At 50.1% G+C, this 27,865-nt stretch overlaps 1 protein-coding gene across 1 annotated transcript in view; it reads left to right on the top strand.

Moving 5' to 3' along the window:
- Positions 1–27,865, top strand: part of stxbp4 (syntaxin binding protein 4) — a 38,876-nt gene continuing 11,011 nt past the window's right edge. Inside the window, exons 1-15 of the mRNA XM_072456795.1 lie at positions 1–65; positions 1,718–1,788; positions 3,030–3,125; positions 3,284–3,353; positions 3,435–3,509; positions 9,509–9,600; positions 9,781–9,856; positions 12,752–12,899; positions 13,023–13,129; positions 16,408–16,840; positions 17,529–17,597; positions 19,600–19,665; positions 20,085–20,243; positions 20,826–21,077; positions 21,159–21,208. Of these exons, the coding sequence (XP_072312896.1) occupies positions 1–65; positions 1,718–1,788; positions 3,030–3,125; positions 3,284–3,353; positions 3,435–3,509; positions 9,509–9,600; positions 9,781–9,856; positions 12,752–12,899; positions 13,023–13,129; positions 16,408–16,840; positions 17,529–17,597; positions 19,600–19,665; positions 20,085–20,243; positions 20,826–21,077; positions 21,159–21,208 (1,829 nt within the window). The remainder of the gene's footprint in view (positions 66–1,717; positions 1,789–3,029; positions 3,126–3,283; positions 3,354–3,434; positions 3,510–9,508; positions 9,601–9,780; positions 9,857–12,751; positions 12,900–13,022; positions 13,130–16,407; positions 16,841–17,528; positions 17,598–19,599; positions 19,666–20,084; positions 20,244–20,825; positions 21,078–21,158; positions 21,209–27,865) is intronic.

The raw sequence follows: 27,865 nt of genomic DNA, 5'->3' as shown, positions 1-27,865 counted from the left end.
ATGGCCAGCTCCAAGGAACCAAAGAGCTTTGAGGACTCAAAGACGTGGGAGTCTTCTGTGGACACGTGAGACCTGAGAGTGGCTGATATTCACAGAGTGAAATTAAAGACAAATTCACTTTAATTATTCCCCAAAATCAAAACTTAATTCTTTAACTAAGTTCAGCCCAAATGTGTCATTAATGACTTTTATACCTTTGTTTATTAAACCACACACAATCCTCCTGGTTTATGGAGCCTTTGTATTGATCTTTATAGAATTATAATTGTCGGTCGATTAACGGTCGTCCACAATGTCCCAGAGAACATACTTTACATCTGGTACAAATGTGTGAGCAGGAAACGAGTATGATATCCTACACTCGTGTCTCTGTCTGTGTCTCTGTGTCTCGTGTCTCTGTGTCTCTGTGTCTCTGTGTCTCGTGTCTCTGTGTCTCTGTGTCTGTGTCTCTGTGTCTCGTGTCTCTGTGTCTCTGTGTCTCTGTGTCTCTGTGTCTCGTGTCTCTGTGTCTCTGTGTCTGTGTCTCTGTGTCTCGTGTCTCTGTGTCTCTGTGTCTCGTGTCTCTGTGTCTCTGTGTCTCTGTGTCTCTGTCTCTGTCTCGTGTCTCTGTGTCTCTGTGTCTCTGTCTCTGTCTCGTGTCTCTGTCTCTGTCTCATGTCTCTGTGTCTCTGTGTCTCGTGTCATTGTCATTCACTGTGAAGCACTTTGGATTTGAAATATGCAATACAAATAAATATATAACAAATAAATATATAACAAATATACAAATAAAAATGACTTCCAGGTGAATTATTTTTTTAATCGATTTTTTAGTTTAGTTTCTTAAACGTCTGAATTGTGTTCTTAAAGTGAAACCTGCAGGTTTTTGTTCTGTTATTTAAACCTCTGAAGCTGGTTTAGCCCCGGGTCTCGGTCCACGCGCCGTTTGGACGCGCTCAAGGTCAGGATTACAACCAGATTAGTCTCTGCCGGTGTCTCGTTCTCGAGTCCAGACGCGGTCCAGACGCGGTCCAGACGCGGTCCTGACCCGGTGTGAAGCGCACTATTTCCTGGGGCGGAAGCGTCCCGCGTGGCATCCGTGCCGGACACACACGCTCCGGACCACGCGCTGCCTCTGATTGGACCGTCATTCTCCGGCTCTAAAACATCATTGGGTCCTTTTTTTAGGTCACTTTTGTTTTCTTTGCTCCGGATTGGCCGCGTCTTGCTCCGGTTTTAAAGTCCGCGGCGGAGACGCGACACGGAGCGCTTCACCGGACTGTCCCTGCTGTAGTGGTGAGTACCAGGACTAAAGCAGGACTAAACCAGGTCTACACTAGGACTAAACAAGGACTAAAGCAGGACTAAACCAGGACTAAACCTGCTTCTTTAGTCCTGCTTTAGTCCCGCTTTAGTCCCGCTTTAGTCCTGGTTTAGTCCTGCTTTAGACCTGGTTTAGTCCTTGTTTAGTCCTGCTTTAGTCCTGCTTTAGTCCTTGTTTAGTCCTAGTGTAGACCTGGTTTAGTCCTGCTTTAGTCCTGCTTTAGTCCTTGTTTAGTCCTGGTTTAGTCCTGCTTTAGACCTGCTTTAGTCCTTGTTTAGTCCTGGTTTAGTCCTGCTTTAGACCTGCTTTAGATGATGAATCATGTTCTGTTTAAATGTTTAATGTTCATATTTTAACTCAATTGTGTTTAAATTGTGTTGGTGCTGGTTTAACGCTGGTCTTCTCGCTCCTCAGGATGATGGTGTCTCACGGCGTCTCGCGCTCCGTCCACAGACTCGAGTTGAGCGACTGCGGAAAAGGACTCGGTCAGAAAATCTTTATTATATTTATTTTCCTTTCATTTTTGTTCTGTGCTTTTCCCTTGTGCTGTTTTATATTCTTCTCTGTAGGACACATAATGACACTGTGTACGTGCGTCCCACAGCTGCAGGTCCCACGGCTGCTGGTCCCACAGCTGCAGGTCCTACAGCTGCAGGTCCTACAGCTGCAGGTCCCACGGCTGCAGGTCTCACGGCTGCTGGTCCCACAGCTGCAGGTCCTACAGCTGCAGGTCCCACGGCTGCAGGTCCCACGGCTGCTGGTCCCACAGCTGCAGGTCCTACAGCTGCAGGTCCTACAGCTGCAGGTCCCACGGCTGCAGGTCTCACGGCTGCTGGTCCCACAGCTGCAGGTCCTACAGCTGCAGGTCCTACGGCTGCAGGTCCCACGGCTGCAGGTCTCACGGCTGCTGGTCCCACAGCTGCAGGTCCTACAGCTGCAGGTCCTACAGCTGCAGGTCCCACGGCTGCAGGTCCCACGGCTGCTGGTCCCACAGCTGCAGGTCCTACAGCTGCAGGTCCTACAGCTGCAGGTCCCACGGCTGCAGGTCTCACGGCTGCTGGTCCCACAGCTGCAGGTCCTACAGCTGCAGGTCCTACAGCTGCAGGTCCCACGGCTGCAGGTCTCACGGCTGCTGGTCCCACAGCTGCAGGTCCTACAGCTGCAGGTCCTACAGCTGCAGGTCCCACGGCTGCAGGTCTCACGGCTGCTGGTCCCACAGCTGCAGGTCCTACAGCTGCAGGTCCTACAGCTGCAGGTCCCACGGCTGCAGGTCTCACGGCTGCTGGTCCCACAGCTGCAGGTCCTACAGCTGCAGGTCCCACAGCCGCAAGTCTCACGGCTGCAGGTCCCAAAGCGGCAGGTCTCACAGTGCAGGTCTCACGGCTGCTGGTCCCACAGCTGCTGGTCCCACGGCTGCAGGTCTCACGGCTGCTGGTCCCACGGCTGCTGGTCCCACGGCTGCTGGTCCCACAGTGCAGGTCCCACAGTGCAGGTCCCACGGCTGCAGGTCCCACGGCTGCAGGTCCCACGGCTGCAGGTCCCACGGCTGCTGTTCCCACGGCTGCTGTTCCCACGGCTGCAGGTCTCACAGTGCAGGTCTCACAGTGCAGGTCTCACAGTGCAGGTCTCACAGTGCAGGTCTCACAGTGCAGGTCCCACAGCTGCAGGGCTCATAGCTGCAGGTCTCACAGCTGCAGGTCCCACAGTGCAGGTTTGCTGGTTACAGGAGTGAAGATCGTCGGCGGCTTCAGAGAGACGAGCGGAGACGACTTTGGCATCTTCATCAAGAGAGTCGTGTCAGGAGGACTGGCCTCTGTGGACGGTAACCAGGACGACCAGGACCAGGACGACCAGGACCAGGACGACCAGGACCAGGACGACCAGGACCAGGACGACCAGGACCAGGACGACCAGGACCAGGACGACCTGGACAACCAGGACCAGGTCCAGGACCAGTTGTGAACCAGGACTCTCTTTCAGGGCGGTTGAGGCCTGGAGATCTCATTCTGGACGTGAACAACATCAGTTTGATCGGAGTCACAAACGAGACGTGAGACAAAAAGAAACAGAAACTAATCTGGACTAAAAGGAGAAGAATGGACAGGACTAAAGAGTGTTTTTGTCTTTTCAGAGCGGTGGAGATTCTGAGGAACGCGTCTGTGTCCAACCACATGACGCTGCTCATCTCCAGAGACGAGCGGGCCCGGTACAACACTAGCATTAGCATTAGCATTAGCATTAACTCGTCCCTTTATAAACACACTCTAGTCCTTTGTTTTGTAAAGTCTTTAACATGTTTTCAGAGACATTCACCAGAGCTCACTGTTCACTGAGCTAACACTGAGCTAGCACTGAGCTAGCACTGAGCTAGCACTGCGCTAGCACTGAGCTAGCACTGAGCTAGCACTGAGCTAACAAACAGATTTAGTGTCATATTTAAAGTGATTGGCGACTGTGGCAGGTCCGAGTGACTGAAGAACTTCGGCCACAACTGACAAATAACTCTTTAAACCTCCATTTAAACATGAAGGTGTTGTCAAGACAACGGCTAACATGAAGGGCTAGCATGAAGGGCTAGCATGAAGGGCTAACATGAAGGGCTAACATGAAGGGCTAACATGAAGGGCTAGCATGAAGGGCTAACATGAAGGGCTAACATGAAGGGCTAACATGAAGGGCTAACATTAAGGGCTAACATGAAGGGCTAGCATGAAGGGCTAGCATGAAGGGCTAACATGAAGGGCTAACATGAAGGGCTAGCATGAAGGGCTAGCATGAAGGGCTAGCATGAAGGGCTAGCATGAAGGGCTAACATGAAGGGCTAGCATGAAGGGCTAGCATGAAGGGCTAGCATGAAGGGCTAGCATGAAGGGCTAGCATGAAGGGCCAGCATGAAGGACTCAGATTGTGTCCGGTCCTGAGCGTGAGCAGTCGGACTTTAGGTGCTAAAAGAGTCACAACGTTACAAATACAGTGATCCTCGTTTATCGCGGGGGTCACGTTCCAAAACGAACCCGCAATAGGCGAAATCCGCGAAGTAGAAACCTTTATTTTTTACAGTTATTTTACAATGAAATACTCCATAAAACATTGAAGCTCACACGCCGCTCTCACTGGCCTCACAAACTTCAATTTGGCAAGTGGTTTTACGTACGTGTCCATATGAATCCATAACGTTATTAACACACAGGTAGAGAAGACGCGGAAAGACTGTTTAACCAATCAGAATGCAGAACACAACGCATGATGCAAATCCGCGAAGCAGCAAGAGCGCGAAAAGTGAACCAGTGCTAGCTGAGGAAGTACAAGGCTAATTCAGGTCATGCTAGCTGAGGAAGTACAAGGCTAATTCAGGTCATGCTAGCTGAGGAAGTACAAGGCTAATTCAGGTCATGCTAGCTGAGGAAGTACGAGGCTAATTCAGGTCATGCTAGCTGAGGTAATACGAGGGTAATTAAGGTCATGCTAGCTGAGGTAGTACGAGGCTAATTCAGGTCATGCTAGCTGAGGTAGAAAGAGGCTAATTCAGGTCATGCTAGCTGAGGTAGTACGAGGCTAATTCAGGTCATGCTAGCTGAGGTAGTAAGAGGCTAATTCAGGTCATGCTAGCTGAGGTAATACGAGGCTTATTCAGGTCATGCTAGCTGAGGAAGTACGAGGGTAATTCAGGTCATGCTAGCTGAGGAAGTACGAGGCTAATTCAGGTCATGCTAGCTGAGGTAATACGAGGGTAATTAAGGTCATGCTAGCTGAGGTAGTACGAGGCTAATTCAGGTCATGCTAGCTGAGGTAGTAAGAGGCTAATTCAGGTCATGCTAGCTGAGGTAGTACGAGGCTAATTCAGGTCATGCTAGCTGAGGTAGTACGAGGCTAATTCAGGTCATGCTAGCTGAGGTAGTAAGAGGCTAATTCAGGTCATGCTAGCTGAGGAAGTACGAGGCTATTTCAGCTCATGCTAGCTCAGGTAGTACGAGGCTAATTCAGCTCATGCTAGCTGAGGTAGTACGAGACTAATTCAGCTCATGCTAGCTGAGGTAGTACGAGGCTAATTCAGGTCATGCTAGCTGAGGTAGTAAGAGGCTAATTCAGGTCATGCTAGCTGAGGAAGTACGAGGCTATTTCAGCTCATGCTAGCTCAGGTAGTACGAGGCTAATTCAGCTCATGCTAGCTGAGGTAGTACGAGACTAATTCAGCTCATGCTGGCTGAGGTAGTACGAGGCTAATTCAGCTCATGCTAGCTCAGACTGCTGTTGTTAGCTTGTTTTTGCTGAGTCAATGTGGCTCAGACCTGAATCTGTCACAAAGAGTTTAGTTTGAATTCACAAAGTCAGAGCGACGTTTGTCAAAGAGATTTAACATCAAACTAAACCAGGTCTAAACCAGGTCTAAACCAGGACTAAACCAGGACTAAACCAGGACTAAACCAGGACTAAACCAGGACTAAACCAGAACTGAGACGAAAAGATTTAAGAAGGCAGAGAGGTTTGCACTCTCGCCCCCCAACAAGGAGATCATGGGTTCAATTTCCAGACCAACATCACATGATCTCTCTGGGTGGAGTCTGCGTGTCCTCCCACCGTCCAGAGCCCCCCATCACCAGGACCTCAAGTGAGGGCCCCCATCAGGAGGAGGGAGGGAGGGAAGAGAGGAGGAGGGAGGGAAGAGAGGAGGAGGGAAGAGAGGAGGAGGGAGGGAGGGAGGAGGAAGGAGGGAAGAGAGGAGGAGGGAAGAGAGGAGGAGGGAGGGAGGGAGGAGGAAGGAGGGAAGAGAGGAGGAGGGAAGAGAGGAGGAGGGAGGGAGGGAGGAGGAAGGAGGGAAGAGAGGAGGAAGGAGGGAAGAGAGGAGGAGGGAAGAGAGGAGGAGGGAGGGAGGGAGGAGGAAGGAGGGAAGAGAGGAGGAAGGAGGGAAGAGAGGAGGAGGGAGGGAGGGAGGAGGAAGGAGGGAAGAGAGGAGGAAGGAGGGAAGAGAGGAGGAGGGAGGGAGGGAGGGAGGAAGAGTGAGGGAAGAGAGAATAAAGTATTTTCTCAGGGTTTGAGCCACGGCATAAAACAAATGAAAACGTTTAAAGTTTCAAATTTACATATATTTTCCCAAATTATGAAATTATTCTTATTTTATGAATATGACTCAAAAACTCTGAATGTGCATAATCTGAATATAAAGGAATAAAACGAGTTGAAACGTTCAAATCAATGAAGTTTGGTTCAGTTTGTTTGAAGTTTAGACGTTTGTTTGTGTGAAAGTTCCAGAATGAGGCTTTAAACGTCTGAAACACAATGTTCTGCTGCAAGAGGATTATGACGTCATTAGTGTTTCACCCGCGGCCACCAGAGGGAGACAGAGCTACACTTACAGTGTCACATGAAGAGACTCAAACTCACAAGTGCTGACCAGCTTCACCTCTGACCACGTGAACACACTTCTGACCTACACACTTCTGACCTCTTGAACACACTTCTGACCACGTGAACACACTTCTGACCTCTTGAACACACTTCTGACCACGTGAACACACTTCTGACCTCTTGAACACACTTCTGACCTCTTGAACACACTTCTGACCACGTGAACACACTTCTGACCTCTTGAACACACTTCTGACCACGTGAACACACTTCTGACCTCTTGAACACACTTCTGACCTCTTGAACACACTTCTGACCTCTTGAACACACTTCTGACCTCTTGAACACACTTCTGACCACGTGAACACACTTCTGACCTCTTGAACACACTTCTGACCTCTTGAACACACTTCTGACCTCTTGAACACACTTCTGACCTCTTGAACACACTTCTGACCACGTGAACACACTTCTGACCACGTGAACACACTTCTGACCTCTTGAACACACTTCTGACCTCTTGAACACACTTCTGACCTCTTGAACACACTTCTGACCACGTGAACACACTTCTGACCTCTTGAACACACTTCTGACCACGTGAACACACTTCTGACCTCTTGAACACACTTCTGACCTCTTGAACACACTTCTGACCACGTGAACACACTTCTGACCTCTTGAACACACTTCTGACCACGTGAACACACTTCTGACCTCTTGAACACACTTCTGACCACGTGAACACACTTCTGACCTCTTGAACACACTTCTGACCACGTGAACACACTTCTGACCTCTTGAACACACTTCTGACCTCTTGAACACACTTCTGACCTCTTGAACACACTTCTGACCACGTGAACACACTTCTGACCACGTGAACACACTTCTGACCTCTTGAACACACTTCTGACCTCTTGAACACACTTCTGACCTCTTGAACACACTTCTTACCACGTGAACACACTTCTGACCTCTTGAACACACTTCTGACCACGTGAACACACTTCTGACCTCTTGAACACACTTCTGACCTCTTGAACACACTTCTGACCTCTTGAACACACTTCTGACCTCTTGAACACACTTCTGACCACGTGAACACACTTCTGACCTCTTGAACACACTTCTGACCTCTTGAACACACTTCTGACCACGTGAACACACTTCTGACCTCTTGAACACACTTCTGACCTCTTGAACACACTTCTGACCACGTGAACACACTTCTGACCTCTTGAACACACTTCTGACCTCTTGAACACACTTCTGACCTCTTGAACACACTTCTGACCACGTGAACACACTTCTGACCATGTGAACACACTTCTGACCTCTTGAACACACTTCTGACCTCTTGAACACACTTCTGACCACGTGAACACACTTCTGACCTCTTGAACACACTTCTGACCACGTGAACACACTTCTGACCTCTTGAACACACTTCTGACCTCTTGAACACACTTCTGACCACGTGAACACACTTCTGACCTCTTGAACACACTTCTGACCACGTGAACACACTTCTGACCACGTGAACACACTTCTGACCTCTTGAACACACTTCTGACCTCTTGAACACACTTCTGACCTCTTGAACACACTTCTGACCTCTTGAACACACTTCTGACCACGTGAACACACTTCTGACCACGTGAACACACTTCTGACCTCTTGAACACACTTCTGACCACGTGAACACACTTCTGACCTCTTGAACACACTTCTGACCTCTTGAACACACTTCTGACCTCTTGAACACACTTCTGACCTCTTGAACACACTTCTGACCTCTTGAACACACTTCTGACCTCTTGAACACACTTCTGACCACGTGAACACACTTCTGACCATGTGAACACACTTCTGACCTCTTGAACACACTTCTGACCTCTTGAACACACTTCTGACCACGTGAACACACTTCTGACCTCTTGAACACACTTCTGACCACGTGAACACACTTCTGACCTCTTGAACACACTTCTGACCTCTTGAACACACTTCTGACCACGTGAACACACTTCTGACCTCTTGAACACACTTCTGACCACGTGAACACACTTCTGACCACGTGAACACACTTCTGACCTCTTGAACACACTTCTGACCACGTGAACACACTTCTGACCACGTGAACACACTTCTGACCACGTGAACACACTTCTGACCTCTTGAACACACTTCTGACCTCTTGAACACACTTCTGACCTCTTGAACACACTTCTGACCACGTGAACACACTTCTGACCACGTGAACACACTTCTGACCTCTTGAACACACTTCTGACCACGTGAACACACTTCTGACCTCTTGAACACACTTCTGACCTCTTGAACACACTTCTGACCTCTTGAACACACTTCTGACCTCTTGAACACACTTCTGACCACGTGAACACACTTCTGACCACGTGAACACACTTCTGACCACGTGAACACACTTCTGACCTCTTGAACACACTTCTGACCACGTGAACACACTTCTGACCTCTTGAACACACTTCTGACCTCTTGAACACACTTCTGACCACGTGAACACACTTCTGACCTCTTGAACACACTTCTGACCACGTGAACACACTTCTGACCTCTTGAACACACTTCTGACCACGTGAACACACTTCTGACCTCTTGAACACACTTCTGACCACGTGAACACACTTCTGACCTCTTGAACACACTTCTGACCACGTGAACACACTTCTGACCACGTGAACACACTTCTGACCTCTTGAACACACTTCTGACCACGTGAACACACTTCTGACCTCTTGAACACACTTCTGACCTCTTGAACACACTTCTGACCTCTTGAACACACTTCTGACCGGCTGGCTTGTGTGTGTCCAGGAGAGAGTTCGTGGAGCTGATGGACAAATGCAGCTGTGACCGCTTGACCTTTAACCCCTCGGGATGCTCGCCTCCTCCGCAGATCTGCTCCGGTAACTGCACGTCATGTTGATCCTGTTTGTGTCCGAGATGTTTCAGAATGTGAAATATGTCTCATCATCAACGGTCAGTTAATGTTCTATGTCCAGGGATTTTCTCCAGAGACACTTTGTGACATCAGAAGGTGAAACTGACTCAGATTTAAACTCTGTCTCTGTCTCTGTCTTCTGCAGTGTCCAGACTGACCGACACGTCATCGTCCAGATCAGAGTCTCCTCAGATCCTCAACCCCAACACCTCTGTGTCCAGGCAAGTCCTGGTTTAGTCCTGGTTTAGTCCTGGTTTAGTCCTGGTTTAGACCTGGTTTAGACCTGGTTTAGTCCTGGTTTAGTCCTGGTTTAGTCCTGGTTTAGACCTGGTTTAGTCCTGGTTTAGTCCTGGTTTAGTCCTGGTTTAGACCTGGTTTAGACCTGGTTTAGTCCTGGTTTAGTCCTGGTTTAGTCCTGGTTTAGACCTGGTTTAGTCCTGGTTTAGTCCTGGTTTAGTCCTGGTTTAGACCTGGTTTAGTCCTGGTTTAGTCCTGGTTTATACCTGGTTTAGACCTGGTTTATTCCTGGTTTAGTCCTGGTTTAGACCTGGTTTAGTCCTGGTTTAGACCTGGTTTAGTCCTGGTTTAGACCTGGTTTAGACCTGGTTTAGACCTGGTTTAGTTCCGGTTTAGTCCTGGTTTAGTCCTGGTTTAGACCTGGTTTAGTCCTGGTTTAGTCCTGGTTTAGACCTGGTTTAGTCCTGGTTTAGTCCTGGTTTAGTCCTGGTTTAGACCTGGTTTAGACCTGGTTTAGACCTGGTTTAGTCCTGGTTTAGACCTGGTTTAGACCTGGTTTAGACCTGGTTTAGTCCTGGTTTAGACCTGGTTTAGACCTGGTTTAGACCTGGTTTAGTCCTGGTTTAGACCTGGTTTAGTCCTGGTTTAGTCCTGGTTTAGACCTGGTTTAGTCCTGGTTTAGACCTGGTTTAGACCTGGTTTAGTCCTGGTTTAGTCCTGGTTTAGTCCTGGTTTAGTCCTGGTTTAGACCTGGTTTAGTCCTGGTTTAGTCCGGGTTTAGACCTGGTTTAGACCTGGTTTAGTCCTGGTTTAGACCTGGTTTAGTCCTGGTTTAGACCTGGTTTAGACCTGGTTTAGTCCCGGTTTAGACCCGGTTTAGACCCGGTTTAGTCCTGGTTTAGACCTGGTTTAGACCTGGTTTAGACCTGGTTTAGTCCCGGTTTAGACCCGGTTTAGACCCGGTTTAGTCCTGGTTTAGACCTGGTTTAGACCTGGTTTAGACCTGGTTTAGTCCCGGTTTAGACCCGGTTTAGACCTGGTTTAGTCCTGGTTTAGACCTGGTTTAGACCTGGTTTAGACCTGGTTTAGTCCTGGTTTAGACCTGGTTTAGTCCTGGTTTAGACCTGGTTTAGTCCTGGTTTAGTCCTGGTTTAGACCTGGTTTAGTCCTGGTTTAGACCTGGTTTAGACCTGGTTTAGTCCTGGTTTAGTCCTGGTTTAGTCCTGGTTTAGTCCTGGTTTAGACCTGGTTTAGTCCTGGTTTAGTCCGGGTTTAGACCTGGTTTAGACCTGGTTTAGTCCTGGTTTAGACCTGGTTTAGTCCTGGTTTAGACCTGGTTTAGACCTGGTTTAGTCCCGGTTTAGACCTGGTTTAGACCCGGTTTAGTCCTGGTTTAGACCTGGTTTAGACCTGGTTTAGTCCTGGTTTAGACCTGGTTTAGACCTGGTTTAGTCCTGGTTTAGACCTGGTTTAGTCCTGGTTTAGACCTGGTTTAGACCTGGTTTAGACCTGGTTTAGTCCTGGTTTAGACCTGGTTTAGACCTGGTTTAGACCTGGTTTAGACCTGGTTTAGTCCTGGTTTAGACCTGGTTTAGACCTGGTTTAGTCCTGGTTTAGACCTGGTTTAGTCCTGGTTTAGACCTGGTTTAGACCTGGTTTAGTCCTGGTTTAGACCTGGTTTAGACCTGGTTTAGACCTGGTTTAGTCCTGGTTTAGACCTGGTTTAGTCCTGGTTTAGACCTGGTTTAGACCTGGTTTAGACCTGGTTTAGACCTGGTTTAGTCCTGGTTTAGACCTGGTTTAGACCTGGTTTAGACCTGGTTTAGTCCTGGTTTAGACCTGGTTTAGTCCTGGTTTAGACCTGGTTTAGACCTGGTTTAGACCTGGTTTAGTCCTGGTTTAGTCCTGGTTTAGTCCTGGTTTAGTCCTGGTTTAGACCTGGTTTAGTCCTGGTTTAGTCCGGGTTTAGACCTGGTTTAGACCTGGTTTAGTCCTGGTTTAGACCTGGTTTAGTCCTGGTTTAGACCTGGTTTAGACCTGGTTTAGTCCCGGTTTAGACCCGGTTTAGACCCGGTTTAGTCCTGGTTTAGACCTGGTTTAGACCTGGTTTAGTCCTGGTTTAGACCTGGTTTAGACCTGGTTTAGTCCTGGTTTAGACCTGGTTTAGTCCTGGTTTAGACCTGGTTTAGACCTGGTTTAGACCTGGTTTAGACCTGGTTTAGTCCTGGTTTAGACCTGGTTTAGACCTGGTTTAGACCTGGTTTAGTCCTGGTTTAGACCTGGTTTAGACCTGGTTTAGTCCTGGTTTAGACCTGGTTTAGTCCTGGTTTAGACCTGGTTTAGACCTGGTTTAGTCCTGGTTTAGACCTGGTTTAGACCTGGTTTAGACCTGGTTTAGTCCTGGTTTAGACCTGGTTTAGTCCTGGTTTAGACCTGGTTTAGACCTGGTTTAGACCTGGTTTAGTCCTGGTTTAGACCTGGTTTAGACCTGGTTTAGACCTGGTTTAGTCCTGGTTTAGACCTGGTTTAGTCCTGGTTTAGACCTGGTTTAGTCCTGGTTTAGTCCTGGTTTAGTCCTGGTTTAGTCCTGGTTTAGACCTGGTTTAGACCTGGTTTAGACCTGGTTTAGTCCTGGTTTAGTCCTGGTTTAGACCTGGTTTAGTCCTGGTTTAGACCTGGTTTAGACCTGGTTTAGACCTGGTTTAGACCTGGTTTAGTCCTGGTTTAGACCTGGTTTAGACCTGGTTTAGACCTGGTTTAGTCCTGGTTTAGACCTGGTTTAGACCTGGTTTAGTCCTGGTTTAGACCTGGTTTAGTCCTGGTTTAGTCCTGGTTTAGTCCTGGTTTAGTCCTGGTTTAGTCCTGGTTTAGACCCTGTTTCTCCTCTGTTCCAGTGACAGTCTGATCCGGCTCGTTTGTGTGTCGAAAGCGTCCAGACTCGGCCTCATCGTCAGGGGCGGAGCTAACAGGCTCGACGGACCAATGGTGTTCATCCAGGAAGTTGTGCAGGGCGGAGACTGTCACAAGGTGCGAAAACAAGAACAAAAGACCGATACACAACCGATTAACTCCAGCTCCAGTTATCGGTCTGATATCGGTCTGATATCGGTCTGATATCGGTCTGATATCGGTCTGACTCTCTCTCCTCAGGACGGCCGGCTGCAGGCGGGCGATCAACTGGTGTCCATCAACAAAGAGTCTCTGATCGGACTCACGATGGAGGAGGCCGAGAACGTCCTGACCAAGACCCAGCTCAGGTCAGCCAGATGCCCTGCCACGCCCACTTACACCTGTGTCAGATGCCCTCCCACGCCCACTTACACCTGTGTCAGATGCCCTGCCACGCCCACTTGCACCTGTGTCAGATGCCCTGCCAGGCCCACTTACACTTGTGTCAGATGCCCTCCCACGCCCACTTACACCTGTGTCAGATGCCCTGCCAGGCCCACTTGCACCTGTGTCAGATGCCCTGCCAGGCCCACTTACACTTGTGTCAGATGCCCTCCCACGCCCACTTACACCTGTGTCAGATGCCCTGCCACGCCCACTTACACCTGTGTCAGATGCCCTGCCACGCCCACTTACACCTGTGTCAGATGCCCTCCCACGCCCACTTACACCTGTGTCAGATGCCCTGCCACGCCCACTTACACCTGTGTCAGATGCCCTGCCACGCCCACTTACACCTGTGTCAGATGCCCTCCCACGCCCTCCCACGCCCACTTACACCTGTGTCAGATGCCCTGCCACGCCCACTTACACCTGTGTCAGATGCCCTCCCACGCCCACTTACACCTGTGTCAGATGCCCTCCCACGCCCACTTACACCTGTGTCAGATGCCCTCCCACGCCCACTTACACCTGTGTCAGATGCCCTCCCACGCCCACTTACACCTGTGTCAGATGCCCTGCCACGTCCACTTACACCTGTGTCAGATGCCCTGCCACGCCCACTTACACCTGTGTCAGATGCCCTGCCACGTCCACTTACACCTGTGTCAGATGCCCTCCCACGCCCACTTACACCTGTGTCAGATGCCCTCCCACGTCCACTTACACCTGTGTCAGATGCCCTGCCACGCCCACTTACACCTGTGTCAGATGCCCTCCCACGCCCACTTACACCTGTGTCAGATGCCCTCCCACGCCCACTTACACCTGTGTCAGATGCCCCCCCACGCCCACTTACACCTGTGTCAGATGCCCTCCCACGCCCACTTACACCTGTGTCAGATGCCCTGCCACGTCCACTTACACCTGTGTCAGATGCCCTCCCACGCCCACTTACACCTGTGTCAGATGCCCTCCCACGCCCACTTACACCTGTGTCAGATGCCCTCCCACGCCCACTTACACCTGTGTCAGATGCCCTCCCACGCCCGTGTACACGGGTCAAGAGTACAAGAGTCACACTAATGTAACACTAATGTGACGCTAATGTGACGCTAATGTAACGCTAATGTGATGCTTATGTAACACTAATGTAACACTAATATAAGACTAATGTAACACTGATGTAACACATAGTGACGCTAATGTAACGCTAGTGTGATGCTAATGTAACACTAATGTGACGCTAATGTAACACTAATGAGATGCTAATGTAACACTAATGAGATGCTAATGTAACACTAATGTAACACCAATGTGAGGCTAATGTGACGCTAATGTAACACTAATGTGATGCTAATGTAACATTAATGTAATGTTAATGTGTCGCTAATGTAACACTAATGTGATGCTAATGTGACACTAATGTAACACCAATATAACACTTTTGTGACGCTAATGCAACACATAATGTGACGCTAATGTAATGCTAGTGTGATGCTAATGTAACACTAATGTAACACTAATGACATGCTAATGTAACACTAATATAACATTTATGTGACGCTAATGTGACGCTAATGTAACGCTAATGTGATGCTAATGTAACACTAATATAAGACTAATGTAACACTGATGTAACACATAGTGACGCTAATGTAACGCTAGTGTGATGCTAATGTAACACTAATGTGACGCTAATGTAACACTAATGAGATGCTAATGTAACACTAATGAGATGCTAATGTAACACCAATGTGAGGCTAATGTGACGCTAATGTAACACTAATGTGATGCTAATGTAACATTAATGTAATGTTAATGTGTCGCTAATGTAACACTAATGTGATGCTAATGTGACACTAATGTAACACCAATATAACACTTTTGTGACGCTAATGCAACACATAATGTGACGCTAATGTAATGCTAGTGTGATGCTAATGTAACACTAATGTAACACTAATGACATGCTAATGTAACACTAATATAACATTTATGTGACGCTAATGTGACGCTAATGTAACGCTAATGTGATGCTTATGTAACACTAATGTAACACTAATATAAGACTAATGTAACACTGATGTAACACATAGTGACGCTAATGTAACGCTAGTGTGATGCTAATGTAACACTAATGTGACGCTAATGTAACACTAATGAGATGCTAATGTAACACTAATGAGATGCTAATGTAACACTAATGTAACACCAATGTGAGGCTAATGTGACGCTAATGTAACACTAATGTGATGCTAATGTAACATTAATGTAATGTTAATGTGTCGCTAATGTAACACTAATGTGATGCTAATGTGACACTAATGTAACACCAATATAACACTTTTGTGACGCTAATGCAACACATAATGTGACGCTAATGTAATGCTAGTGTGATGCTAATGTAACACTAATGTAACACTAATGACATGCTAATGTAACACTAATATAACATTTATGTGACGCTAATGTGACGCTAATGTAACGCTAATGTGATGCTTATGTAACACTAATGTGACGCTAATGTAACACTAATGAGATGCTAATGTAACACTAATGAGATGCTAATGTAACACCAATGTGAGGCTAATGTGACGCTAATGTAACACTAATGTAATGCTAATGTAACATTAATGTAATGTTAATGTGTCGCTAATGTAACACTAATGTGATGCTAATGTGACACTAATGTAACACCAATATAACACTTTTGTGACGCTAATGCAACACATAATGTGACGCTAATGTAATGCTAGTGTGATGCTAATGTAACAATAATGTAACACTAATGACATGCTAATGTAACACTAATACAACATTTATGTGACGCTAATGCAACACTAATGTGACGCTAATGTGACGCTAATGTAACGCTAATGTGATGCTTATGTAACACTAATGTAACGCTAATGTAACACATAATGTGACACTAATGTAACACAAATGTAACACAAATGTAACACAGATGTGTTGCTAATGTAACACTAATGTGACGCTAATGTAACACTAATGTGACGCTAATGTAACACTAATGTGACGCTAATGTAACACTAATGTGACGCTAATATGACGCTAATGTAACACTAATGCAACGCTAATATGACGCTAATGTAACACTAATGCAACGCTAATGTGACGCAAATGTTATGCCAACGTAACACTAGCATAAGGCTAACGTAATGCTAATGTACTACTTCTCCAGATCAGACCCGACAGTGGAGATCGCCTTCATCCGTGGCCGCTTCTCCTCAGGCTCTGGCAGCGGCCCTCACAGCCCGGTGTCGTGTGCGGGGGCTCGGGACCCTCACAGCCCGGTGTCGTGTGCGGGGGCTCGGGACCCTCACAGCCCGGTGTCGTGTGCGGGGGCTCGGGACCCTCACAGTCTGGTGTCGTGTGCGGGGGCTCGGGACCCTCACAGTCTGGTGTCGTGTGCGGGGGCTCGGGACCCTCACAGTCCGGTGTCGTGTGCGGGGGCTCGGGACCCTCACAGTCCACAGGGCACAGGGGCACCTCCAGGAGCTTTACCCCAGAACAGACCTCTCTCCCTGGGACACGCTCAGGCCTCGTCTCCTCAGACTCTGGTTGTCTGCAGGAACCCAAACTCTGAGACACTGCCAGAGGTCAACGTCAGTGAGGTACTAAAATACTACGACTACTTCTACAACTACTACTACTACTACTGCTGCTGCTGCTGCTGCTGCTGCTGCTGCTGCTGCTGCTGCTGCTGCTGCTGCTGCTGCTGCTGCTGCTGCTGCTGCTGCTGCTGCTGCTGCTGCTGCTGCTGCTGCTGATGGTCAGATTGTTGGACCAGAGTGGACAGTTTTGGAACACGGCCTGATTTGGCACATCTTTAATTCATTTTACTCATCATCAAACTGTTTTCTAGAATTTATCTTTTTTTTTTTTGAACAATTTTGATTATGAAACGGTTCATATTCCGATCGTAGAGACACATTTACACATCGTGTCGTGTCAGAGGTTTATGTCAGGTCAGCTGGAGGCGTCGTGTGAGGACCAATCACAACGCTCCAATGATTTATGCTGTCATAATCAATAACTGCAATGATCAGAGTGTAGCATGATGGGCTAACCACCAGTGCTAACTACCAGCGCTACAGGCACGACCAAACCAGGACTAAACCAGGACTAAACCAGGACTAAACCAGGACCAAACCAGGACTAAACCAGGACTAAACCAGGACTAAACCAGGACCAAACCAGGACTAAACCAGGACTAAACCAGGACTAAACCAGGACTAAACCAGGACCAAACCAGGACTAAACCAGGACTAAACCAGGACTAAACCAGGTCTTTGTCTTCAGCACTTTCTGTCAGAGTTGGATGACCTGGACGAGATGGAGAAGCTGAGGAAGGAGATCAAGAGACTCCAGGTGAGAGACGACAAGTGTAACTGCTCTTCCTCTGGTCACGCTCTTCCTCTGGTCCTGCTCTTCCTCTGGTCCTTCTCTTCCTCTGGTCCCGCTCTTCCTCTGGTCCTGCTCTTCCTCTGGTCACGCTCTTCCTCTGGTCACGCTCTTCCTCTGGTCCTTCTCTTCCTCTGGTCCTTCGCTTCCTCTGGTCACGCTCTTCCTCTGGTCCTGCTCTTCCTCTGGTCCTTCTCTTCCTCTGGTCCCGCTCTTCCTCTGGTCCTGCTCTTCCTCTGGTCACGCTCTTCCTCTGGTCACGCTCTTCCTCTGGTCCTTCTCTTCCTCTGGTCCTTCGCTTCCTCTGGTCACGCTCTTCCTCTGGTCCTGCTCTTCCTCTGGTCACGCTCTTCCTCTGGTCACGCTCTTCCTCTGGTCCTTCTCTTCCTCTGGTCCCGCTCTTCCTCTGGTCCCGCTCTTCCTCTGGTCCTGCTCTTCCTCTGGTCCTGCTCTTCCTCTGGTCCCGCTCTTCCTCTGGTCACGCTCTTCCTCTGGTCCTGCTCTTCCTCTGGTCCTGCTCTTCCTCTGGTCCCGCTCTTCCTCTGGTCCTGCTCTTCCTCTGGTCCTGCTCTTCCTCTGGTCCCGCTCTTCCTCTGGTCCTGCTCTTCCTCTGGTCCCGCTCTTCCTCTGGTCACGCTCTTCCTCTGGTCCTGCTCTTCCTCTGGTCCTGCTCTTCCTCTGGTCACGCTCTTCCTCTGGTCACGCTCTTCCTCTGGTCCTTCTCTTCCTCTGGTCCTTCGCTTCCTCTGGTCACGCTCTTCCTCTGGTCCTGCTCTTCCTCTGGTCACGCTCTTCCTCTGGTCACGCTCTTCCTCTGGTCCTTCTCTTCCTCTGGTCCTTCTCTTCCTCTGGTCCCGCTCTTCCTCTGGTCCCGCTCTTCCTCTGGTCCTGCTCTTCCTCTGGTCCCGCTCTTCCTCTGGTCCCGCTCTTCCTCTGGTCCTGCTCTTCCTCTGGTCACGCTCTTCCTCTGGTCACGCTCTTCCTCTGGTCACGCTCTTCCTCTGGTCCTGCTCTTCCTCTGGTCCCGCTCTTCCTCTGGTCACGCTCTTCCTCTGGTCACGCTCTTCCTCTGGTCACGCTCTTCCTCTGGTCACGCTCTTCCTCTGGTCACGCTCTTCCTCTGGTCCTGCTCTTCCTCTGGTCCTGCTCTTCCTCTGGTCCCGCTCTTCCTCTGGTCCCGCTCTTCCTCTGGTCCCGCTCTTCCTCTGGTCCTGCTCTTCCTCTGGTCCTGCTCTTCCTCTGGTCCCGCTCTTCCTCTGGTCACGCTCTTCCTCTGGTCCTGCTCTTCCTCTGGTCCTGCTCTTCCTCTGGTCCCGCTCTTCCTCTGGTCCTGCTCTTCCTCTGGTCCTGCTCTTCCTCTGGTCCTGCTCTTCCTCTGGTCCTGCTCTTCCTCTGGTCCCGCTCTTCCTCTGGTCACGCTCTTCCTCTGGTCCTGCTCTTCCTCTGGTCCTGCTCTTCCTCTGGTCCCGCTCTTCCTCTGGTCCTGCTCTTCCTCTGGTCCTGCTCTTCCTCTGGTCCCGCTCTTCCTCTGGTCCCGCTCTTCCTCTGGTCCCGCTCTTCCTCTGGTCACGCTCTTCCTCTGGTCACGCTCTTCCTCTGGTCCTGCTCTTCCTCTGGTCCTGCTCTTCCTCTGGTCCCGCTCTTCCTCTGGTCCTGCTCTTCCTCTGGTCCTGCTCTTCCTCTGGTCCCGCTCTTCCTCTGGTCCTGCTCTTCCTCTGGTCCTGCTCTTCCTCTGGTCCTGCTCTTCCTCTGGTCCCGCTCTTCCTCTGGTCACGCTCTTCCTCTGGTCACGCTCTTCCTCTGGTCCTGCTCTTCCTCTGGTCCTGCTCTTCCTCTGGTCCCGCTCTTCCTCTGGTCCTGCTCTTCCTCTGGTCCTGCTCTTCCTCTGGTCCCGCTCTTCCTCTGGTCCTGCTCTTCCTCTGGTCACGCTCTTCCTCGTTCTCTGTTTCAGTCTAAATGTGTGTTTCAGGAGCAGCTGTGTGAGTCTCAGAGAGAACAGCGCCACCTGCAGGACGAGCTGGACCAACTGAGACAGGTAAAACTCACGGGCCTGTTCTGGCCCTGTTCTGGGTCTGTTCTGGGTCTGTTCTGGGTCTGTTCTGGGTCTGTTCTGGGTCTGTTCTGGGTCTGTTCTGGGTCTGTTCTGGGTCTGTTCTGGGTCTGTTCTGGGTCTGTTCTGGCCCTGTTCTGGCCCTGTTCTGAGTCTGTTCTGGGTCTGTTCTGGGTCTGTTCTGGGCCTGTTCTGGGTCTGTTCTGGCCCTGTTCTGGCCCTGTTCTGAGTCTGTTCTGGGTCTGTTCTGGGTCTGTTCTGGGCCTGTTCTGGGCCTGTTCTGGGCCTGTTCTGGGCCTGTTCTGGGCCTGTTCTGGGCCTGTTCTGGGTCTGTTCTGGGCCTGTTCTGGGCCTGTTCTGGGCCTGTTCTGGGCCTGTTCTTTTACTTTATGTTTGGTTCTCAGACGGCGCTGGAGGAGGCTGAGCAGAACCTGGTCCTCAGGTCCAGGATGGAAGAGGCAGAAGAAGCTCACAAACAAACTCGAGGGATGGAAATGGACTATGAAGAGGTCATCCACCTGCTGGAGACCGAGATCGCAGAGCTCAAGACCCCCAAGGAGCAGGTCTGAACCAGGACTAAACCAGGACTAAACCAGGACTAAACCAGGACTAAACCAGGACTAAACCAGGACTAAACCAGGACTAAACCAGGTCTAAACCAGGTCTAAACCAGGACTAAACCAGGTCTAAACCAGGACTAAACCAGGTCTAAACCAGGTCTAAACCTGGTCTAAACCAGGTCTAAACCAGGACTAAACCAGGACTAAACCAGGACTAAACCAGGTCTAAACCAGGTCTAAACCAGGACTAAACCAGGTCTAAACCAGGTCTAAACCAGGACTAAACCAGGTCTAAACCAGGTCTAAACCAGGACTAAACCAGGACTAAACCAGGTCTAAACCAGGTCTAAACCAGGTCTAAACCAGGTCTAAACCAGGAGTAAACCAGGAGTAAACCAAGGTTAAACTGAGACTAAAAATTTGACGTAAAAGGTTGATATGTAGGATGCAGTGAGGGGCTCTGCACATGCTCAGTTAGAGCTCATTCTGAGTCATATTCAGTGGTTCTAATAAAGTCATTTTAGAGTTTATCGGTCAATCACTGCTGGTCTTGATGCCTTTACCACGCCGCACTGGTCACCTCAGTGCTGCCCTCGTGTGGACGTCCCTCGTGTGGACGTCCCTCGTGTGGACGTCCCTCGTGTGGACGTCCCTCGTGTGGACGTCCCTCGTGTGGACGTCCCGCTGCGGCGCTTCACATTTTGTCCCGTGCGTTTCCAGGACTCGGAGGCGGAGCTGAGGAAACGAGTGGCCGTTCTGGAATGTGAGCTCAGGAAGAGTGAGTCTGGGAGGCGGAGTCTGGAGGCGAGCGCGGGGAACGTGCTGAGCTTCATCCACGTAAACACCTCTGCGTTTCTAAAGTCCAAGACACGCCGCTGTCTCGTGCTTCATGTCACGTGTTGTCTCGTCTTCTCTCAGAACATTCAGGAGTTTCTGCTGGAAAACCACACGCCAGCCACGAGCAGCAGGTAAGACACGCCCCCTGGAGGACGCGCCCCCTAGAGGACACGCCCCCTGGAGGACACGCCCCCTAGAGGACACGCCCCCTGGAGGACACGCCCCCTAGAGGACACGCCCCCTGGAGGACACGCCCCCTAGAGGACACGCCCCCTGGAGGACACGCCCCCTAGAGGACGCGCCCCCTAGAGGACACGCCCCCTGGAGGACACGCCCCCTAGAGGACACGCCCCCTGGAGGACACGCCCCCTAGAGGACATGCCCCCTGGAGGACACGCCCCCTAGAGGACACGCCCCCTGGAGGACACGCCCCCTAGAGGACGCGCCCCCTAGAGGACACGCCCCCTAGAGGACATGCCCCCTGGAGGACACGCCCCCTGGAGGACATGCCCCCTGGAGGACATGCCCCCTGGAGGACACGCCCCCTAGAGGACACGCCCCCTGGAGGACACGCCCCCTAGAGGACGCGCCCCCTAGAGGACACGCCCCCTAGAGGACACGCCCCCTGGAGGACACGCCCCCTGGAGGACACGCCCCCTAGAGGACACGCCCCCTGGAGGACACGCCCCCTAGAGGACGCGCCCCCTAGAGGACACGCCCCCTAGAGGACATGCCCCCTGGAGGACACGCCCCCTGGAGGACGCTCTCGTGTGTCTGAGACTTATATTTGTGTAAATTCCCTATTTTTGATAATTTTTAGTTTGCTGGGCATTTCATATTTGATAGTTGATTAATTAAATGTTAAGTCATGTGTGGCACAGACATGTCAATGAGGGACGTCCACAATGCTTTATGTTGTTTTATTTATACGTTTTATACATTTGAAAAAAGAGTCATCAAATCAAATGTTCCAGTTTGGAGCCTCCAGGCGCAGGGGGCATCAGCTGTGACTGTGGCCCAGTTCAGAGCTCTGTCTCTGGGTTAAACACACGACGAGGCCGGGCTCACTTCCTCCAGACGCAGAGGGAGGTCAACTCTGACTCTGACTCACTTTGTCTCCTGCTGCTTCTGTGTCCACACTCCAGTGTCTCACGTCCTGCTTCTGTGTCCACACTCCAGTGTCTCACGTCCTGCTTCTGTGTCCACACTCCAGTGTCTCACGTCCTGCTTCTGTGTCCACACTCCAGTGTCTCACGTCCTGCTTCTGTGTCCACACTCCAGTGTCTCACGTCCTGCTTCTGTGTCCACACTCCAGTGTCTCACGTCCTGCTTCTGTGTCCACACTCCAGTGTCTCACGTCCTGCTTCTGTGTCCACACTCCAGTGTCTCACGTCCTGCTTCTGTGTCCACACTCCAGTGTCTCACGTCCTGCTTCTGTGTCCACACTCCAGTGTCTCACGTCCTGCTTCTGTGTCCACACTCCAGTGTCTCACGTCCTGCTTCTGTGTCCACACTCCAGTGTCTCACGTCCTGCTTCTGTGTCCACACTCCAGTGTCTCACGTCCTGCTTCTGTGTCCACACTCCAGTGTCTCACGTCCTGCTTCTGTGTCCACACTCCAGTGTCTCACGTCCACACTCCAGTGTCTCACGTCCTGCTTCTGTGTCCACACTCCAGTGTCTCACGTCCTGCTTCTGTGTCCACACTCCAGTGTCTCACGTCCTGCTTCTGTGTCCACACTCCAGTGTCTCACGTCCTGCTTCTGTGTCCACACTCCAGTGTCTCACGTCCTGCTTCTGTGTCCACACTCCAGTGTCTCACGTCCACACTCCAGTGTCTCACGTCCTGCTTCTGTGTCCACACTCCAGTGTCTCACGTCCTGCTTCTGTGTCCACACTCCAGTGTCTCACGTCCTGCTTCTGTGTCCACACTCCAGTGTCTCACGTCCACACTCCAGTGTCTCACGTCCTGCTTCTGTGTCCACACTCCAGTGTCTCACGTCCTGCTTCTGTGTCCACACTCCAGTGTCTCACGTCCTGCTTCTGTGTCCACACTCCAGTGTCTCACGTCCTGCTTCTGTGTCCACACTCCAGTGTCTCACGTCCTGCTTCTGTGTCCACACTCCAGTGTCTCACGTCCTGCTTCTGTGTCCACACTCCAGTGTCTCACGTCCTGCTTCTGTGTCCACACTCCAGTGTCTCACGTCCTGCTTCTGTGTCCACACTCCAGTGTCTCACGTCCTGCTGCAGCTGCTGCTCAAATAATAAAGTATTTTCTGCCATAAAGAAACATTTAAACGCTGAAATAAACCACCTTTAAAATGGGAAAACAACTGGAAAAGATGTGAATAACTGAAGTAAATTCAAATTGAAAAATAAAAATCATTGGAGAATTTTGGACAATTTATAGAATAAAAGTTTCTCATTTGTTGTAAACATTTAGAAAACAAAAAAAATCTAGTTTAGGGAAAAAATGTGGAGAAAATGGAGTGAAATCTGTGTAAACTGAAATAACAGTTTGATGTGAGAAAAGATTTGTGGCTTTTGCTTTTGAGAAACAGCTGAGGCTGAAACGAGAGCTCCACGTTCTGCTGAGGATGTTCTGAACCCGACACCGGGCGCTCTCCATCTCCATCTTCATCTTCATCTTCATCCTGGATTATGGAAAGAACAAAACCAACAACATCACTGACCTCCATCACGTCCAGCTTCAAAAACATGTTCTCCTGTTTCCAGAGTCACACGTGAGCGTGCTCCAGGGGGCGTGTCCTCCTGGGAGCGTGTCCTCCAGGGGGCGTGTCTTCCAGGGGGCGTGTCCTCCAGGGGGCGTGTCCTCCAGGGGGCTCTGTCACACTCGTTACCTGTATTAAAGACACCTGTCCACAACCTCAAACAGTGACACTCAAACTCCACTGGGACCATCGTTACCAAGGCGACCGTCAGTAACAGACCACGCCTCTGGGACTCAGGCGTGTCCTCCTGCTTGAGCCAGGACAGATCCGGGCGTGTCTGCAGTTTGCATGTGGATGTTCCCCAAGAGTATTGGGAGAACGTCACATGGTCAGATGAAACCAAAGTAGGAAACCATAGCAACTGTGAAGCATGGGCGTGGCAACATCGTGCTTTGGGGCGTGGCAACATCACACTTTGGGCGTGGCAACATCATGTTTTGGGGCGTGGCAACATCACACTTTGGGCGTGGCAACATCACGCTTTGGGCGTGGCAACATCATACTTTGGGCGTGGCAACATCACGCTTTGGGCGTGGCAACATCACACTTTGGGCGTGGCAACATCACGCTTTGGGCGTGGCAACATCACACTTTGGGCGTGGCAACATCATACTTTGGGCGTGGCAACATCACGCTTTGGGCGTGGCAACATCATGTTTTGGGGCGTGGCAACATCACACTTTGGGCGTGGCAACATCATGCTTTGGGTGTGGCAACATCATACTTTGGGGGGACCAGGACAACTGAAACAAAGAAAGCTGACGGAGCCATTGGCGAACCGTACAAGCTAAAAAAGCTAACAAGGCTAACGAGGCTAACGAAGCTAACAAAGTTAACGAGGCTAACGAGGCTGACAAAGCTAACGAAGCTGATGAAGCCAAGGAGGCAAACAAGGCTAACAAGGCTAATGAAGCTAACAAGGCTAACAAAGCTAACAAAGCTAACGAAGCTGACAAAGCTAACATAGCAAACAAGTCTAACGAAGCTAACGATGCTAACGAAGCTAAAAAAGCTAACGAGGCTAACAAGGCTGACAAAGCAAACAAAGCTAACGGAGCTGATGAGGCTAACAACCTAAGGAGGGGAAGGGAAAGAAGTGAAGGAGCGACTGGACTGTGCCTCATAGAGACTATTTCTGTTCTGAACGTGACTTTTATTCACCTCAATTATGTCCAAAAGAACAAAACGACATAAGACCATCTTTACACACAATGAGACACACACAAGAAGACATAAGACCATCTTTACACACAATGAGACACACACAAGAGGACATAAGACCATCTTTACACACAATGAGACACACACAAGAAGACATAAGACCATCTTTACACACAATGAGACACACACAAGAAGACATAAGACCATCTTTACACACAATGAGACACACACAAGACGACATAAGACCATCTTTACACACAATGAGACACACAAGAGGACATAAGACCATCTTTACACACAATGAGACACACAATACGACATAAGACCTTCTTTACACACAATGAGACACACAAGACGACATAAGACCATCTTTACACACAATGAGACACACAAGACGACATATGACCATCTTTACACACAATGAGACACACACAAGACGACATAAGACCATCTTTACACACAATGAGACACACACAAGACGACATAAGACCATCTTTGCACACAATGAGACACACACAAGACGACATAAGACCATCTTTACACACAATGAGACACACAAGACGACATATGACCATCTTTACACACAATGAGACACACACAAGACGACATATGACCATCTTTACACACAATGAGACACACACAAGACGACATAAGACCACATTCTGACACTTTTCTATATTTTCTTCAAACAAATTTTCAATGTTTTTTCCACAAATGTTTTTAAATATTTTCCTCAGAATCGTCACATGTTCCTCCAGTTTGGGTCTTTAAACCTTCTCTTTGACCCGACTGGGCTCCTGTGGTTCCTGTGGCTCTGGAGGCGGTTGCCGTGGAGACCAGCTGATGTTGTGAGAGACGAGACGTGTCCCACTGACCTGCAAACCTCAGACACAAAGAGAGAGTGACCTGGATCTGACGCAACATCTGATAACGCCTGACCTGCTCCACATCAGGCTCTGCTCCACATCAGGCTCTGCTCCACATCAGGACCTGCTCCACATCAGGACCTGCTCCACATCAGGACCTGCTCCACATCAGGACCTGCTCCACATCAGGACCTGCTCCACATCAGGACCTGCTCCACATCAGGACCTGCTCCACATCAGGCTCTGCTCCACATCAGGACCTGCTCCACATCAGGACCTGCTCCACATCAGGCTCTGCTCCACATCAGGACCTGCTCCACATCAGGCTCTGCTCCACATCAGGACCTGCTCCACATCAGGACCTGCTCCACATCAGGCTCTGCTCCACATCAGGACCTGCTCCACATCAGGACCTGCTCCACATCAGGACCTGCTCCACATCAGGCTCTGCTCCACATCAGGCTCTGCTCCACATCAGGACCTGCTCCACATCAGGACCTGCTCCACATCAGGCTCTGCTCCACATCAGGACCTGCTCCACATCAGGACCTGCTCCACATCAGGACCTGCTCCACATCAGGACCTGCTCCACATCAGGACCTGCTCCACATCAGGACCTGCTCCACATCAGGACCTGCTCCACATCAGGCTCTGCTCCACATCAGGACCTGCTCCACATCAGGACCTGCTCCACATCAGGACCTGCTCCACATCAGGCTCTGCTCCACATCAGGCTCTGCTCCACATCAGGACCTGCTCCACATCAGGCTCTGCTCCACATCAGGACCTGCTCCACATCAGGACCTGCTCCACGTCAGGACCTGCTCCACATCAGGACCTGCTCCACATCAGGACCTGCTCCACATCAGGCTCTGCTCCACATCAGGACCTGCTCCACATCAGGACCTGCTCCACATCAGGACCTGCTCCACATCAGGCTCTGCTCCACATCAGGCTCTGCTCCACATCAGGACCTGCTCCACATCAGGACCTGCTCCACATCAGGCTCTGCTCCACATCAGGACCTGCTCCACATCAGGACCTGCTCCACATCAGGCTCTGCTCCACATCAGGACCTGCTCCACATCAGGACCTGCTCCACATCAGGACCTGCTCCACATCAGGACCTGCTCCACATCAGGCTCTGCTCCACATCAGGCTCTGCTCCACATCAGGCTCTGCTCCACATCAGGACCTGCTCCACATCAGGACCTGCTCCACATCAGGACCTGCTCCACATCAGGACCTGCTCCACATCAGGACCTGCTCCACATCAGGCTCTGCTCCACATCAGGCTCTGCTCCACATCAGGACCTGCTCCACATCAGGACCTGCTCCACATCAGGACCTGCTCCACATCAGGCTCTGCTCCACATCAGGACCTGCTCCACATCAGGCTCTGCTCCACATCAGGACCTGCTCCACATCAGGACCTGCTCCACATCAGGACCTGCTCCACATCAGGCTCTGCTCCACATCAGGACCTGCTCCACATCAGGACCTGCTCCACATCAGGACCTGCTCCACATCAGGAGTGGTTCAGAAACCATAATAATGCTTCGGTCATGTGGATCTAAAAATGTGCATTTTGGTCATTTTGGAGCCAGCCATTTTGAAAATCCAAGATGGCTGACATACATGGAACATTCCAGTGCATGCTATAAGACTCACTGTACCTCAAAACCCATGTTTAGACATCAAAATCATGCTTCTATCTTTTCTATTTGCTGAAATGTGTAGTTCTGTCACTTTGGTGTCGGCCATTTTGAAAATCCAAGATGGCTGACATACTTGGGACCTTGTATTTTATGTCAGGAGACTCACAGTACCTCAAAACCTATGTTTAGACACCAAGTTCATGTTCCTATGTGTCCTACAAGTTAAATAACTGTATGGTTAATTTGCTGGCGGCCATTTTGGAACATCCTGTTTCCAGGTCAAGGGTCAGATCCAGAGTCACATCAAATATTGACCTTATGATCCAGTCCTGAAAGTCTCATGCTTCTTTCAAAAAGTGCACAATTCCTTTAA

This window comes from Eucyclogobius newberryi, unplaced genomic scaffold (genome assembly GCF_026437365.1).
Source record: "Eucyclogobius newberryi isolate DKJ021-1_F unplaced genomic scaffold, fEucNew1.0.hap1 SCAF_20, whole genome shotgun sequence".
In the NCBI taxonomy this organism is placed as follows: domain Eukaryota; kingdom Metazoa; phylum Chordata; class Actinopteri; order Gobiiformes; family Gobiidae; genus Eucyclogobius; species Eucyclogobius newberryi.
This window is presented reverse-complemented; position numbering and strand designations above follow the sequence as displayed.